At 36.1% G+C, this 18,721-nt stretch overlaps 1 protein-coding gene across 5 annotated transcripts in view; it reads right to left on the bottom strand.

Annotated features, from left to right (window-relative positions):
- LOC127494545 (solute carrier family 4 member 11-like) overlaps positions 1-18,721 on the bottom strand; it is a 34,751-nt gene that overhangs the window by 11,895 nt on the left and 4,135 nt on the right. For 2 of the 5 annotated variants that reach the window (XM_051860525.1, XM_051860527.1), the window contains exons 1-8: positions 11,752-11,941; positions 6,513-6,560; positions 5,684-5,800; positions 5,072-5,115; positions 2,411-2,630; positions 2,168-2,249; positions 1,803-1,926; positions 1,422-1,625 (exon numbers count right to left, since the gene is read on the bottom strand). In XM_051860525.1, the coding sequence (XP_051716485.1) occupies positions 1,422-1,625; positions 1,803-1,926; positions 2,168-2,249; positions 2,411-2,630; positions 5,072-5,115; positions 5,684-5,800; positions 6,513-6,560; positions 11,752-11,791 (879 nt within the window). In that variant the 5' untranslated portion in view covers positions 11,792-11,941. Of the gene's footprint in view, positions 1-1,421; positions 1,626-1,802; positions 1,927-2,167; positions 2,250-2,410; positions 2,631-5,071; positions 5,116-5,683; positions 5,801-6,512; positions 6,561-11,751; positions 11,942-17,273; positions 17,361-18,143; positions 18,176-18,721 lie in introns of those variants that run through there. The other 3 variants (XM_051860526.1, XM_051860529.1, XM_051860528.1) reach the window with 3 other exon arrangements.

The raw sequence follows: 18,721 nt of genomic DNA, 5'->3' as shown, positions 1-18,721 counted from the left end.
TTATAAAGTTATAAAGTCAGAATTGAGATATAAAGTATCAAATATAAAGTATGACTTTATAACTCGCAATTCTGACTTTATATCTCGCAATTCTGACTTTATAACTTGCAATTCTGACTTTATTTCTCGCAATTCTGACTTTATAACTTGCAATTCTGACTTTATATCTCGCAATTCTGACTATAAATCGCAATTCTGACTTTATATCACACAATTCTGACTTTATAACTTGCAATTCTGACTTTATAACTCGCAATTCTGACTTTATATCACACAATTCTGACTTTATAACTCGCAATTCTGACTATAACTCGCAATTCTGACTTTATATTTCACAATTCTGACTTTATATCTCGCAATTCTGACTTTATAACTCACAATTCTGACTATAACTCGCAATTCTGACTTTATATCACACAATTCTGACTTTATAACTTGCAATTCTGACTTTATAACTCGCAATTCTGACTTTATATCACACAATTCTGACTTTATAACTCGCAATTCTGACTATAACTCGCAATTCTGACTTTATATTTCACAATTCTGACTTTATATCTCGCAATTCTGACTTTATAACTCACAATTCTGACTATAACTCGCAATTCTGACTTTATATTTCACAATTCTGACTTTATATCTCGCAATTCTGACTTTATAACTCACAATTCTGACTATAACTCGCAATTCTGACTTTATATTTCACAATTCTGACTTTATAACTCACAATTCTGACTATAACTCGCAATTCTGACTTTATATCTCGCAATTCTGACTATAACCCGCAATTCTGACTTTATATCACACAATTCTGACTTTATAACTCGCAATTCTGACTGTATAATTCATAATTGAGAGTTTAAATCTCACAATTCTGACTTTAGTTAAAATGTTTTTTTTAGTTAAAATAGTTTTTACTCTAATGAACTGAATAACAGTTAAACAGATTATTTCAAGAACTGTCATATCTCTGAGGTGGAACAGACAGAAATCACCACTATAAAGGTAAACATTTAACATGTCTAACATGTCTAATAGCTCCCACTGCAAAAAACACTGGATTTGTGTCCCTAATGCTTTTCACCAAAGTGGACCACATTCAATGAATATTCGTTAATATTTTCTGTGCTATAGTTATTAATCACTTGGACGAGTCTCAGAAAAGCTCTTCAAATGAATCTGCAGTGCGGCTGTTGGACGATAGGGTGTTTTGAGGTTGGTGGAGGGACACACATACACCCATCAGTGTGGAGAAGTTTTTATGTGGTCAAGGTTCAGCATAATCTGAAGGTGGACTGTACATGTGGGGAACGCACTTAATGACCCACAGAGAAAACTGAACATCAAGTTAACAGGCAGACTGAGCAGATAATTGGTTGGTGGAGCCATTTACATGCCCTGAGCCTCTCTCGGCTTCAGACCTTGAGTGGTTTGTTGCTGTGTGGGTCGGTCTGTTCCTCCACCGAGGGTTTCTGGATGACAGTGGAGAGCCACTGCCTTTGAATCACCAGCTCCTGCTTGAAGTCCTCCTGGGTCTTAGTTTCCAGGAGTTTCTGCCTAAACGAGATGTCTGAGAACAAGGTGGCAAATGTGCGACCCAGCTCTATGGCAGTCTTTGTACTTTTCTGCACAGTAAGAAAGAGGAAAAATAAAAGGAAACTTAAATAGCATATCATCTGAGATGAGAGAAGTAACACTACAGATGTAAAAAAAAAAAAGACTCCAAGTGTAAAAATGAACACGGCTGCAAATTAGTAGACATGTTTGGAGGTTATGACTGGAAGGTGAAAGGAATGGCTTACTGTTCGAGGCGGTGCCAGGATGAGGATAACATAGCGGACTTCACAGCAGTTTACACCCCAGTTCTGCGGCCGCTCCAGACGGGTAATGCAAACACAGCGTCTCTGAAGACTCTTCACGTTACAGCTGAATAAAGAAGGCCACACACTGTACATTAGCCATATATTTAAAGTGCCCCCTATTATGCTTTTTTTGGATATTACCTTTCATGCAGTGTGTAATATCTGACCAATCAGAGCAGAGTAGACCAATCACAAAGTACGTAAATGTATTAATACTGCAACATATAATAGGCTAGGCTAAAAATATAACACTGAAAAAGATATTAGATATTTACAGTATGCTTTAGAAATAAAGTGCTACATACAGCACACAGAGCCAGGACTGCTGGTAGCGAACTCCAGTGGCTGTCGCCGTCACACCCTGAATGGTCTCGGTCAAAAGGTGAACTTGAAAAGACACAGAAAGAGAAAGAAACTGTAAAACCCATTCCCTGTTGTTAAGGACAGCGGGTCTTCCATTAACCACATTCTCAGAGGGGTTGCCCTGGATTTCTGGATTGCTAGACTAGATGACCTGTGGCACGTGGGGCGAGGAGCCCGCTGCTCACCATTGGCATCCTGTCCTCCGGCATCTGTGAACAGAGCACTCATGACCTCCTCCGCATTGCAGCTGCCCTGCCCGTCCGTGGCCACATGGTCCAGCATTCTGCGCAGTACTTCATCCAGGGAGGCCGCCTTCTCGTCCAGCAGGATGCTGACCTGAGCCAAGAACCCATCCAGATCCCGGTGAGCTCTCACCTCCTCCTGAAAATTCATCAGCTTCACATACTGAAAGAAGATAGAGCAGTTTAAGGTTGTTTGGCAATGAAGCCACAAATTATCCTTTAGATTCATTTCTTTTTTTTAATCAATCAGTTAAACCAGTTAACAAAGCATTTGCATTATGCATTTGGCAATGCTTTTATTCAAAGACATGACATTGAAGCACAGCAGTGCATTTTGGTAACGCTTTATAATAAGATCTCATTTGCTAACATTACTTAATGTATTAACTAATATCAACTAACAACGAGCAATACATTTGCTACAGTGTTAATTAATCTTTGTTAATAAAAGTGCATGTCCATGTAAGCTCACAGTGCATTAATATTAACAAATGCAACTTTTGATTTTAATAATGAATTAGTAAATGTTGAAATTAACTAAGATTAATAAATGCTGTAGAAGTGCAGTTCATGATAACTAATGTTAACTAATGAAACATTATTGTAAAGTGTTACCTGCATTTGTATGTTTGTAACATTACTAAATAGTTATCTTAGTTTAATTACTAATGAGTGATTCTGAATCAGTGAATCAAATAAATCGTTTTGAATAAAAACGAAGCAATTAACTGAAATAAATTACACATTCTCAATGCTTTTGTTTGTGGCTTTCATGCAAAGCTATAAATATGTGCAGATCTGGGTGTTAGTGAACAGTATTACAACATTATATATTATAGTAATGTAAAAAAAAAAAGTTTTAAAATGATGATTAATTTTAAAATAATTATTTTTCATATCATTTTCATATCAATCATTTTTTTCCACCAAGACTGCATTTTTTGTTGTTGATGTTGTTAAAAAATACAGTAAAAACAGTAAAATTGAGAAATATTTTATAATTTAAAATAATGGTTTTTTGGGATGCACTGATATGAAAATTTTGGCCGATACCGATAACCGATAATTCTTTATATTTGAAAGCTGCTAACTGATATATTGGCCTAAAAATCTAAATCAAAATTTTTATATAATTTTTAAGAGCCTGATTATAAAAACAAAAGTCTCACCATTAAAATCTATGTCCCAAGCACACAATTATAATGTTCTCATTATAATATTATGTAGCCTATATGACAAACTTGAGCTGCACATGTTGCACTTAACTGTATTTTCCTTCCATTTAACTGTATCATATTTCAAGCAATTCAAAATCAGAATGGCGGATAGTGCACATCTGAAGTGTCTCAGCTGAAGGAAATCCATCCATTATTTATCGGCTTTAATATATCGGCCATATGTTCTTATCGTGTTGATAACGATAACATTAAAAATGAACAAATATCGGCCAGTAACGATATGGTAGCCGATATATCGTGCATCCCTAATGGTTTTCTAATAGTATTCCTGTAATCAAAGCTAGGGATGCAGCGATATGAACATTTTGGCCGATACGATAGCCGATAATTCTCTCTATTTGAAAGCCGATAACCGATATATTGGCCGATAAATCTAAATCAAAGTTTTTATATAATTTTTGAGAGCCTGATAACAAAAACAAAAGTCTCACCATTAAAAGCCATGTCCCAAACACACAATTATAATAATGTTATATTATATCATTATAATATTATGTAGCCTATATGACAGATTTGCGCTGCACATGTTGTACTTACAGTAACTGTATTTTCCTTTTTGAAGTGATTTCAATCATATTTCAAGCAATTCAAAACCATCATGGTGGATAGTGCTAATCTGAAGTGTCTCAGCTGAAGGAAATCCATCCAATATTTATCGGCTTTAATATACCGGCCAAATTTTCTTATCGAGCCGATAACGATAACATTAAAAATTAACATATATCGCCGATATCGATATTATGGCCCATATATCATGCATCCATAATGGTTTTCTAATGGTATTCCTGTGATCAAAGCTAGAGATGCACCGATATGAACATTTTGGTCGATACTGAGAACTGATAATTCTTTATATTTGAAAGCCGATAACCGACATATGGGCCGATAAATTTAAATCAAAATTTTTATATAATTTTTCTGATTAAGCCTGATTAAGCCTGACAAAAGTCTAACCATTGAAGTGTCTCAGGTGAAGGAAATAATCCATTATTTATCGGCTTTAATATATCAGCCAAATTTTCTTATCTGGCCAATAACAATAACATTAAAAATGAACATATATCGGCTGATACCGATATGGTGGCCAATATATCGTGCATCCCTAATCAAAGCTGAATTTTCAGCATCATTACTCCAGTCTTCAGTGTCACATGATCCTTCAGAAATCATTCTAATATGCTGATTTGGATTAATTATTCCAAAATTTTGAAATTAGTGCACATTTAGTGAATTCCACCAATTTAGATCATAAAAAAGAGAAAAATGCTCTTATGTGCTTCAAATTGAGCTGTGAGACTTTCTAGTCATAAACATCAATTAAACAACAGATTTAAATTATAAAACAGCTTTAGTAAGAATGGCTTACTCTTCTTGATGTATGTAGAAGGCCAAATCCTGAAACATCAGTATCTATTCATAGGTAGAAAGGAGAGGAGAAGGGAAAAAATGATAAATTGTTAAAACCCTTGTGCTGTTACATGGATGTATGAGTTTGAAGGACAGACCACTGAGCCAGGCCTCCCAGAAGACATGTTTTCCTTCATTATCTTGAATCCTCTGTATTATGTCTCCTTGGTTATAAATAGTCAAAGAGTCTCCAAGTCTGCAGAAGTGCATTGTGGTCCCTGAACCCTGACACCGCAGTCACTTAGGAATGAGACCTGGCACAGCCTGCTTCCCCAATGCCGCAAACACATCAGCCAAAACATGAAAACAATACTGATTGTTTTTAAGGCGGAAAGTGAACACAGAGAATTTTTGATGGGTGTTCACAATGTGGAGGAGGTAGAGCTGCTGCTGACGGCTGATACTACTGGGATCCGTCTATACCTCAGGCTACAATCACAATGATTTTTTGAGATTTTTGAAGTAGTCTCAAAGAGAATCTCATCTAACCCACCCACACACCCAAGAACATCATATCTGAACCGCACCACACAGATCTAAACAAACGCTCAGATGCATCACACGCTCTGACCTGAGATGGTCGTCTGAATGGGCGTCTCATAGTGACTGCTGTCTGTCGGGATCGCGAGTGTGTCTTGTTTCCTCTGGCTCTCTTCTCTGCAGTCCTCTGTTTCGGCATCTCGCAGCTCTGAGACATCAACATGTCACAATAGAGCTCCTTAAGTAGGCCTTTTCTTAGCTTTAAGATGATTATTATAATCTCATTTCCCTGCCTAACTCAGTCTGACGTGACCTTTTACATGAAATATAGCACAATGAATTTTGTATAGAGGCTGAGGTGTTCACTTCCTGTTCAATGAATCATGCTCATTTTCATCTCAAGCATAGAGATATTTATTTAACGCTATTTATGGTATGTGACTGCAGATCCATCGCCCTCAAAAATATATGCACCATCTGTTAAAGCTACAGAATACTAATAAAAACCTGCCCAAAACCAGGCACACGGAGCAATATAACCATAGCCGCCCCAATAAATACCTTCTTTGCATGGAAGAGTATAATCATGACATGAGGTAAACTACATGATATTCTGAGGGATAAACCGAGTTTGTGCAGGCTGCAGCTGTTTGTTTTATAGTTGGGGTGATACGCTGTGAAGTCTGTTTACTCACAGTCTCTGGTTTTGATGGTATTTACTCAATGTGATATGGTGAATTTGAGCAGGTTGTTTTTTATATATAATTTTGCTTATATGATCAAGACATGCTCTTACAGTATTTAACACATCAGACCGCCCCAATCTCACCTTCAGCCCTCCTCAACCTGTTTTGTACACCACACTTAATTTGAAAAAGATGCAGAGGAACGGATAAAGATTTATAATGTTTAGTTCTCACCCGTCCCTTGGAAGAGGTGGCCATTTCTTATCTGCCCAGATGGAGTGTCTGTGGAGGAAAGAGATCTCAATTGAGCTTTCATCTTCATTCAAGATGGATGGATGGATGGATGGGTTGATGGGTGGATGGATGGATGGATGGATGGATGGATGGATGGATGGATGGGTGGGTGGATGGATAAATGGGTGGGTGGATGGATGGATGGATGGATGGATTAATGGGTGGGTGGATGGATGGATAAATGGGTGAATGGATGGGTGAATGGATGGATGGATGGATGGATGGATGCATAGATGGATGGATGGATGGATGGATGGATGGATTAATGGGTGGGTGGATGGATGGATAAATGGGTGAATGGATGGATGGATGGATGGATGGATGGATGGATGGCTGAATGGATGGATGGATGGATGGATGGACGGATGGGTGAATGGATGGATAGGTGGATGGGTGAATGGATGGATGGTGGATGGATGGATGGATGGATGGATTGATGGGTGGATGGATAGATGGATTGATGGGTGGGTGGATGGATAAATGTGTGGATGGATGGATGGATGGATAAAAGTATATGTCCAGGTCATACTTTTCCCCAAAATCAAGGGAGATTTTTTTTTTTTTTTTTTGCCTAAACAAAATTAAAGTCAGCATGAAACAGAAATTACGAATGTCTTTCTTTCTAATTGTGATGCGTATGCAAGTGAAACAGCTTCTCCAACAAGAAAAAATGTAGGGTGGGGCTTGATTTTGTCCATTTGGGAAGTGATTGGATCATTGTCATTTGCTAATTGCTCATGTGAGTTTGCAGCAGATAGCAAATTAAAGACTAAAGATTACAAAAAGACATGATTTTTTAAAAATAATGACATACGCAAATGAATCATTTACAATGAACTGCAATATTCCATAAAAAATAAGAATTCTTAATTTTAATTTGATGGTGACTAAGCCTATTTATAAAATATAATACTTTTTTGCACTGTGACTTTTATTTATAACAATTAAGCACCCCCAGTCCCCAGTTCTCATTACATTATTGCATAAATCTGTAATTTAAAAATTAAAATCTGTGGCATGGACTCCACTAGACCCCTGAAGGTGTGCTGTGGTATCTGTAGATGTTAGCAGCAGATCCTTTGAGTCCTGTAAGTTGTGAGGTGGAGCCTCCATGGATCGGACTTGTTTGTTCAGCACATCCCACAGATGCTCGATTGGATTGAGATCTGGGGAATTTGGAGGCCAAGTCAACACCTCAAACTCATTGTTGTGCTCCTCAAACCATTCCTGAACCATTATTGCTTTGTGGCAGGGCGCATTATCCTGCTGAAAGAGGCCACAGCCACCAGGGAATACCGTTTCCACGAAAGGGTGTACATGGTCTGCAACAACGCTTAGGTAGGTGGTATGTGTCAAAGTAACATCCACATGGATGGAAGGACCCAAGGTTTCCCAGCAGAACATTGCCCAAAGCATCACACTGCCTCCACCGGCTTGCCTTCTTCCCATAGTTCATCCAACCATGAGCCTTGGCTGCCCATGACCCTGTCGCCGGTTCACCACTGTTCCCTCCTTGGACCACTTTTGATAGATACTGACCACTGCAGACCGGGAACACCCCACAAGAGCTGCAGTTTTGAGATGCTCTGACCCAGTCATCTAACCCTCACAATTAGGCCCTTGTCAAACTCGCTCAATATATATTGCGTTATTTTCTGTGGCTGCAGAGTGCAGATGCTGTGGATAGAGCTTAAGTTGTGTTGAACACAGAACATTGCTTTAAGGGATCTATTAAGGGCTCTCAGAAATGGTTTTGTCACGGACAGTGTGTACGTCCAGCCATTACAGGACTCGTGTGGCCTGAGGGCTGATGGGGTCCTGAAGTAAGAATAGAAATGACAGTCTTTCCTCTAATCCCAAATGTCACATGACCAGACTGTACAGCAAACCAATCCACCAGGGAGGAATTTCCATTCTCAGACACACTCTCAAAAGATTTTGCAGTAGACATAATTATTTATTTATTATTTAGCAAGCGTTTCCGTAGGAACAAATGATATTTTCTCACGAAGATATAACTGAATCAATTTGTCCAAGCCAGCAGGGTTGCAAGAGCAGCGATCTGCCCTAAGGCTCAAAACGCTACAGTGTTTTGAGGACCATATACTGTTGTAACAAAGCAAGTTGTCTGCTAAATTAAAGATGGCGGGATGATGGTGGAGCTGCGGTCATTGGAGATAGCAACACGATGTGCTAAAAATATCCCTGATATTATTTTTGCACAGAAAATTACCTCTTTATCCCATCCACCCTGAAGAAAATACGTGGCCCTAAGCCTTCCATGCATGACGCTATCAGGGCTGGTGTAAATTGGATGAATTTCAAAGATGGGAAATTTCCATTAAATCCCAGTCTCTTTGATGGGCTGGAATAAGTGTGTGCAGCTGAGGTTAGGGTGAGAGTCAGGATCCTGAATTTATAATAGTGACTCATGACTCACTCTATTGCCCCTCTTCAGTGCCATAATAAGGCTCATTTACAACTTTTCATTTATTGATCAAATACTGACTCTAGAAGCAGTTGCATTGAATTTTCCCTTGGAACACTAATGGACAGACTGTGACAGCCTGTCTGTAAACAACAAACACAGACAAGTGATTAAAACACTGAAAAGTCCCAGTGATGTTGATATCAGCACACAATGCCGAGCAGCTAATCAAATTCGACTCCATCTCCGACAAATCTGATATGTTTTCATTGCCCTCATGTAAAGCATGTAATCATATTTTGCTGACAATGCTACACAAATTCCCTCTCAATGGACTGCTTGTTGTGATCTGTTCTCTGCTGCTTGCCTCACTAGACTTCCTGTTACCAGGCTCGCTGACTTCCTGTTGCTGACTTTGCTGTCCTGTGGTGTTGACAGGAATAATATTTCCATGAAAAGGTCTGTACCTTTTGAAGGAACTACAGTAAATTGGCACTGACCCTAAAACAGTTGTTTTAGTTCTCTCTGAGACCTGTTGACACGGAGTTCCTTAAAAGGTTCACCCAAAAATGAAAAAATTAATTCAGTTCAGATGCAAAAACTTCTAAGTCCGTCTGACATGTTTTCTTTTAAATAAGCATTTTTTTTTTAATCACCTATGATTAGGTTCAGTAATTTCTCTTTAATGGCAATGAAAAGTTATTAGTCCCTTATTTTTTAAAAACGTCACTTTAGTCAATTCAGTGGTATTTAACAAATTTGACTGTCTTTTGCTGCAAACCCAGCTAAATCCATGTGTGCTTTTTTGTAATAATAATTGGGGCTTTTGCACCATGTTGTTCTAGGAACTTAGTTATATAAAACTAACCACCAGGGTGGTTCCCCGAGAACTAATGGTCCCCTAGGGCCATTTTCCTGGTTACATTCGCACCGGCAGTAGGAACTCTGAAGTGACGTAAACTGCGCTTGTTGGTGTGACTTTTATTTTGACGATGCTCGCATTCTGCGTCTTCATTAGTTTACCATCTGTCTAATATGTTATTATACAAAGAAATTAGACAGTATATGAAAAAGTATTAGTTTTTGCCGTGAGGTTGATGCTCAATGTCGCTAGCTGAGCAGAAATACGTAATCATGTTTCGCTTGGTCCGCTCAAAGTCGCACTGGATTTTCTCATAGCGTAAGGTTGAGAGGTCCATCTATCAATGTTTTGCATGTTTGTAGAGTTAGTTCGTGAAGTTAATATATAGGCTGTGTACATAGCTTTTTAAAAATGGCGGGTGTTGGTGTTTTGCGTTCGTTCGACCAATCAGCGTACACTTACGTCACTGGTAGTTCCTTTTGGGCTGGGTTAGACCTTTTACACTCTGAAGTAGTCGCGATTCGCCTCTAACAGCGTGACATGCTCTAAACACCTCTTAAGCACGCAGAATAATGTAAGTGGATATTTTTGTAGTAATCTCATCTTTGAATGATTCCAAAATCATGGCATCCGTAATTGCGATTAGAAATCTGATTAATTGTGCAGCCCTGGATGAACGTATACTATATGTGCGGAGAGCATTCGCTCAATATAGTTATCTCATTTTTGGCAGAGGTGGCGTTTAGCGGCATTTGCACCTGAACTCTTCAAATTTATTCACATATTCATCAACTCAGACATCAGTTGTGGTAAACGGAAGCTCAAGCACGCTTGCTTGACGTGCGACAACCAATGAGGTTCTTTCTCGTGTGTTACGCAGTCAATGGAGGGACAGAAATCTCTCAGATTTCATTAAAATATCTTCATTTGCGTTTTGAAAATGAATTAAAAGGGGTTTGGAGCGACATGAGGGTGAGTAAATGATGACAGAATTTTCATTTTTGGGTGAACTAACCCTTTAAGGACGGATCGGATGGACATACTGAAAACATTGAATCATATAATATTGGTGATTCTTCAGTGAAGGGAACTTATCATTATTATTATTTACATTTATTCATTTTAAATCATTCAATTTTGTTACATCTCTTTAATTACCTTTCTTGAACTTTTAAGAGTTTTGATGTTTCAGAATTTCTCTATTTTTTTTAAGCTTGTCCCATTCACCACCATCAGCTTTTAATGATTATAATTAGATTGTATCCCTGGTGTCTGCCATGACAAAGAGTTGTCAAACGTGATTTTTTTCAATCATCAGGAGACAATGAGGCTTGATGTGAGAGGGATATTTGACTATTTTTAAAATGTATTAATTCAGTATGTGTTGAGTGATTTCAATGCAGTCATGTTTATCTAGCACAGACAGATTCATTATATTTACATCTGAAAAAATATTTCATTACCAGCCGAATCCTGACTCATTCTTACACCAGTTTTCACCTAATATTGCACTGCAATGAACTGAATATTATAAGTAACATGACTCTGAAAATGTGGATAATCCTCTTAGAGAGAGAGATAAAAGATCATTTTTCATTTGACATTTTTAGAGTCTGATTAAAACTGAAAAAAATGCATATCTACTGTACCATACTCAGAGTTGATTAACACATACTGCAATAGAAAACATTCACAGTCCTTCAAAATTGGCAACATTAAAAAAAAGAAAGAAAAGTATTTCTCTTGCCTTGTAATCTTCCAGTCTAAGCAAATACAACCAGAACAAATGATTCTGTAAGGAGGAGACAAACTAATTCATAAGTAACTCTCTGTCCACTTACAGGTCTCCATCCCCACTGACTGAGTTGACAAAACACAGCTGAACTTACCGGATGGCACAAAATTAAGCACTTCCTTGCTTTCCATCATTTTCCTCAGAAGTATAGCCGATTAACCCATCATGGTTTCAAATAAAAAGTCTACTGTCTGCTTCACAACTCAACTTTTACACCTCAGCAATCACTTCAGTATACACTTACTTCAGTGCACATGAGACAGGGCGGGTTTGCTCTGCCTCTGGGTCCCTGTGCCACTGACACTAGACAAAACTGAAACGGACACATGATTTCTCATTAATGCCATTACTACAAACATGCTGCAATGTTGTGTTATGCTACATAATTTATATATATATATATATATATATATCTATGAGAGAGAGAGTAGCTTATATAATGGAAATGTGTTATTTAAGCACATTACATCTGCTCACAATTAACCAGAAATGTTCACACAACCTAAGAAATTTACTCCAAATTGAGCCCTGCACTGGGTCTGCCTGGAGAATATTTAAAACGTCTGACTATTAACTAACTTTCATGAATTAAACAATTTTCTTTCCACCAAGAAGACTTACATTTGAGAGCTGATATGAATTTGAATTAATGCAGGATAAGTGGTCGCAAGGTGGAAGGATAATTAAAATTTGCAGTCGAGATCATGCTACCAGTCCATTGAGAAATTAACCCGGCATCACATCCGTAATAACGCTAATATGCTCAATTTGGCAAATTTACACAAAGCACCCCCTTGAATATCTGAAGAATATCCTTTAATAACAAACACAATGAGCAATAATGACTGCAGAGTGAGAAATGCACTTGGAGTAATAAATACTGCAAAGTTTTAGCTTACTAAATTGTGCATACATATTGACATGGCCGGACAAAAACATATGATAAACTAGCAAAAGAAAATTTTGTTTTGACTGACCATCAACAAAAGGACTGAATTGAGGGCTTTATTTCATAAACTAAAGTCAATGCATTTTACACCTTTTCTGAACGTAATAAAAGAACAAATAAATAAATCCTTGATGTTCACCCCACCCTCATTCGTGTGCTTTTCCATTGAATTCCTTTAGAATAATGTAATCATTCATGGCATACCTGCTAATTATTTTTGTAGAGGTTAGATGCCTTGTAAACCTTTATTTTCCCGTCTAAACTTATATCAAAGAGGTGCTTTCACAAAACACCTCTGGCGCTCTGTTAAATGTTTGTGAGTTAAATGTTAGTAAGCAGATTGAATGCCACTAAAATTATGCCAGAAAAACATGCAGCATGGTAGTAAAAGTTGTTGGTGGGCGTATTAATTATACAGACCTCAGGTATGAAGCGTCAGTGAGTTATGCCTCTGGCTGCTGCTAGGGGGCAACATGCAGCAGGAGAAGCTTTGTGGACAGAATTCATAAACTTGACTCAACCAACAATTTAGTATGGTTATATGAGTAAAGTAACAGGTTTCACAGACATACACAGATGCGTGTGTACTGGATCCTTTCCTTAGAAAATAAACAGTTTATTCTCAATACAAAAAAAGATACTAAAGCTGTCACTGGGGTGGCACCCTTTCAAAAGGTACTAAAATGTATACTACAGGCACAAATGTGTATCTTTAATGTACTAATATGCAATCTTTAGGGGTAAATAAGGTACAAAGGTGTAACATTTAAAGTATTAAATGTAAAAGAATTTTGTGGTGGAAATGATCATAATTTTGTGAGTAAAATTATTGACTCTTTTTCATTGCAAGCAATTGATTTATAATAATTATAGTTTGATTAGAATTGAAGCAAAATAAAAAATAAAAAAGCCCTTGTTGGCAGAAGCTATTTAAACTAATTCTGTCTATCATCAGGGTCTCATATTGTAACATAGACACATTTATGTTTTGTAATTTTTAAGTAATTGTTAATTAATTAAAAAGTAAAAATTTTTACCAAAATCAAGCTCACATGAAGTTACTAAGTTTTTGACCAGTGAATATCGTGTTTTTTTCCGTCAATAGAATGGCTGCATCTGAGGCTGTTAGTTTTCATCAACTTACAGGTTATAAAGTTTATTTTTGTAGGTGTGGATGCTCAGTTTTTCTGTCATTTTGCCAAAACCTCATTTTATAAAAAGATGAAGTGCTTCGCACAAGACAGTACTGGCTATGACTCGACGACAAATGCCAGACTAAGACACTCTTCTCCGCTCCTCAAATACATAAAGCATTTGTCTTTATATATAGTGTTTCTTAAATAAAGAAAACGCTGTACTTTTTCAAAGAACTAGATCTTTATTTACCTTTGCATGGCAGACAAGCACAGACGCTCCGCGACTGCGACTCTTCACTGGCGATAGAGGCGGGGCGGAGTTAGGTTTGACTGACAGTTTCAGGAGCCAATAGAGTTACGAGGTTTAGTCACAAGCTCTTTTTATTGGTTAAATATTTGCAAAACCCACAGACAGACATAAAGGGTGACCAATAGTAATGATTTATAGAAAATAAAAATCTGACAGCGATGACATTTTAAATTGTATTAATTTATAAAGTAATTGTCTTAGAGTCTTAGCATTAAAGTGAAATAATAATAACATAAATGTATTATTTCTCCTCATTGTAATTTCCTGTTCGGTGTGATGACATTTAATGTCTCTAACAACCTCTGTAGTCCCATTTAGCTACGTTAGCTACTTGTTAGCAACCAACTTTTACAAGACAAGTAGAAGCTTTCAAAATAATCACAAGGGGGTATTATTACTGATGTGTGTAAAAATATCGGTTTATGACAGACCTTATTTCAGGCATTTAACCAAAAACCCATTTTAAAAACCCATTCTGATGGAACCAGAAGTGATAAAACGCTAACTCGTTTCCGTGGACTTTATATGTTGTTTTATAATGTATGTACTACAATACACTGAAGTGCAAATAGTAAGCTTTCTGCCACTATTTGCACAAAGTATAAAAAGCATCTAAATAATGTTTACAAAGAAAATACTGCTATTAGCGTAAATAGCATTTAACATGATGTTTAGCATTCATTCATTTCATTTCAAGCTGCTTCTCAACTACACTGTAGTCTCCTTGGTCAACAAAACAACTTATTATGTCTGTAATTTGTGAAAAAAAAAAAAAAAAAAAAATATATATATATATATATATATATATATATATATATATATATATATATAATTAATTTGCATGTGAATAAATATTGAAATTGTTTAGGATAATTTTACAGTTCTTCAGATCACTGTTTTAACATGAATTATACTTTAGCATTAATTTGGATTCTTAATAAAATGGCTTAAGACTCTCAAAATCTGTTTCTGTGAAAAGTTTCCATGACCCTCTTTGTGTGACCTTGATACAACAAAATAATGTTGAAAATGTTGAAATCTGTTAGTCATGATGACAAACAACCCCTGGGACATCAACCAGAAGTTAAAGAATCACCTATTACAGTGTTTCAGATTGTAGACGAGTGTTTTCATCTGTTTTAGTGAATGTCAACAGTGCCCTCTGCTGTTGTACCTCGAAGTGACTTATTAAGCCAGTCTGATTATAATTTACAGCAGTGGATCCACAGCACTGCACATTTTGTATATATATCTTCATAACACACCTGATTCACATCATCAGCTTATATAATCATCTACATTTATTGAACTTCTTTGGCGTAAAGTTCCTCTAAAAAAATCAGTGTTTCATAGCTCAAAATGATCAAGGACATAAACAAAGCAGTGGGGAATATACAATAAGGCCTTGCGCTTGAATAATTAAATTACTGTATGTGTGTTTGGTCAAAGTATGGGAACTTAATGGCCACATTCCTTTAGTATTACTGATGTTGTTTTAAACACTTGTAACACTTGTTGTAAACACTTGTTTTGTTACTATTTGTCTCTTTTGTGAATTTGGACATTTCTGTTTGGAAAAAAATTAATAAAGCATCAGCTGCATTAAGTGAGATTTATAAGTATGTTTATATTTTAGCTGGAGACCATCATAATTTACTTAATTTAACCCTGTACAAGTAGAAACTACAGTATTTCAATCATAAATGTTAAGTACCTAATTAAAAGTTAAACTTATTGTTAGCTTAATGTTTAAGTTAACTCTTTATGAATACCTCATTAGGTGATTAATTTGATGCTTTTTGAGAAAATATTAAGTTGAGGGAATGGATTTACTAAAAATAAATTCAGCTTATTAGTGTTCATGATGCCGGCAGATAAACTATGATGACTCGCTGTGTAAAAGATCAGTTAATGCATGTATTATTCTAATCGAAGCCAAGATGAATATTAGAATGAATAATTTTTAAGAATAGTTGACTGAGAATAAAGAAGCACAGATAAAGCTCATCTTACATACACTGCAGTCAACCATTAGAAATGAGCAGAGACATGAACACTGTTTTATCATTTATTCACCAGGCCTGAAAAACGTGCCAAGCAATACTAAGACCACCAGAACAAACCCTCACACTTTATATTAGGTGTCTTTAACTACTATGTACACTCTAAAAAAATGCTGGGTTAAAAACAACCCAAGCTGGGTTAAATGTTTACCCAACCTGCTGGGTAGTTTTATTTAACTCAACTATTGTTTAAAAATGACTGTATGTCTGGCTTAAAATGAACCCAAAAAATGTTGGAAATTAAAAATCAGACACATAATTACTAGAGGCAACAATAATAATCAAAAGGTGAACATTTATTAATAAGCAATTTAATAAATGTTTATTATTTAGGCAGTGGGTTGTTTTAACCCAGCAGGTTGGGCAAACATTTACTCCATCCGCTGGGTTAAAACAACCCAATCACTGGGTTTGTCCATTTTCAACCCAACTTGGGTTGTTTTCAACCCAGCATTTTTTTTTTTTTAGAGCATACTTGCATAAAATAATAATTGTTAGGTAGCCTACAAAGTACTTATTGTACTCATGTTGTATTGTAAAACACTTGATATTGAGGTGGGATACGGGTAAAGGGTAGAGGAAGGGTCGACAGTTTAATTACAGAAATTAATTACAGAAGTAATTGCATGCAGTTATTTTTTTTTTTAATAAAAGTACCATGTAAAATCATTAAATGCATTGTATCAAATGATTAATTTAAATGTTAGTACATAGTAGTTAAAGACACATTTAGTTAGACATTTCTCATTTAGTTCCTCGTGTTTTCTTCAGTTTTGTTGGTTATCATCTTTGATTTGCTGTGTGATTGATGTAAATATCTCTCCTGTGATTCTGCTGCGCGTTTTCATTCTTTATTAAAGACTATTTATGATATTGCCTTCTTTATGTGTGTTGCTTACCACAACAGATGATATTATTATAAAATGTACATTCATTTTTTATTAAACAGTTTTGCTCATTTTTACTCTATATTGCAAAAAGTAGAACAGGCTGTACTTTATTTATCCCCAATTGGAGGAGAAATTGCAAGAAAAAAACCCACATACACCTGTACTGTGACATACAGTAAGCTTCACTTTGACAACCTTTAGAAACTGTTTTGTACAAAACAGCTATCAGCAAACACCTTTAAAAAGTTGAAGAGTTTGTGTCTCCTACCTGCTGTAAAACTGCTCACTATGACTTCTGCCATTCCAGCTCTAGTGAAAACTGAAGAGGATCTGAATCCGTCAGTCAGTCATGGACCTACAGGTTAACAGACAATCTTAAATACTTAGCTACAGTGTCACATTAGTTAACATTTTAACAGATGAGAGCCATGCCGTCCTTTTATTATAATCTAATTTACATTTTACTCTGTGCAACATGAACATTTAATCTGTGCAATAGTAGATCTAAACTTACAACTATAAATATAGTCGCCACATGATATAGCAGTTACAGTCTAAAAAATGCTGGGTTAAAAACAACCCAAGTTGGGTTGAAAGTGGACAAACCCAGCGATTGGGTTGTTTTGATCCAACGGTTGGGTTAAATGTTTGCCCAATGTGCTGGGTAGTTTTCTATTGTTTAAAAATTACTATATGGCTCAGTTAAAATGAACCCAAAATAAGTTGGAAATTAAAAATCAGACACATAATTACTAGAGGCAACAATAATAATCAAAAGGTGAACATTTATTAATAAGCAATTTAATAAATGCTTATTGTTTAATTATTATTCATTAAACTTATTAATAATTGTTAATTTCCAACATTCTTTGGGTTCATTTTAAGCAAGCCATACGGTAATTTTTATACAATAGTTGAGTTAAATAAAACTACCCAGCAGGTTGGTCAAACATTTAACCCAACCGCTGGGTTAAAACAACCCAATTGCTGAGTTTGTCTATTTTCAACCCAACTTGGGGCAGTCATTAACACTGTATTTAGGACTTTTCAAATTTAATAGACAATTTTGAATTAAGAAAAAAATGTTATTAGCATTAAATTAATGTCAGCATGAAATGGAAGTTTTGTCTTTTCTTACCTGATCTCATGTGAGTGACAGGTTGTCCCGCCCTCAACACCAGTAAACACGTCATCAGAGAAATTAAAGATTACAAGTGCATATGAATTAAAAAAATAATAATGTGCAGGATAAATTATTTATAATAAATATTGCAATATTTCATAAAAACAACAATTTTTAAAGTTAATCTTTAAGTGCATGGAAAGCATAATTGAAAAAAAATGAACAGTTTTTCAGAATGTCTTTGGTTTCTCTCTTCTGCTTTAATGCCAGAAGCACAAGAGCTGCATGAACTCCATAAGTGTGTGTAAAACCTGATTATCTTCCTCTCCAGCATGATTTGAAAAAGATGCAAAGAGGAGCTTGTGCTTCAATGAGAGTAAAAACATCTGGCCATTTGTTCAAAGGGGTTGATCAGTGCCACAAATATATCTTGATTAGTGACAAATAGTAGCCAAACAGTAGAGCATGGCATTAGCAATGGCAAAGTCATAGGCTTGATTCCCAGGGAAAGCAAAAAACGATTAAAATGTGTACATTTACATTGCCGTGAATGCAATGTAAGTTAGATAAAAGCATCTGAATGTATAAATATT

Source organism: Ctenopharyngodon idella, chromosome 14 (genome assembly GCF_019924925.1).
Source record: "Ctenopharyngodon idella isolate HZGC_01 chromosome 14, HZGC01, whole genome shotgun sequence".
Lineage (NCBI taxonomy): Eukaryota > Metazoa > Chordata > Actinopteri > Cypriniformes > Xenocyprididae > Ctenopharyngodon > Ctenopharyngodon idella.
Note: the sequence above shows the minus strand (reverse complement) of the source record. Positions and strands in the feature narration are given on the sequence as shown.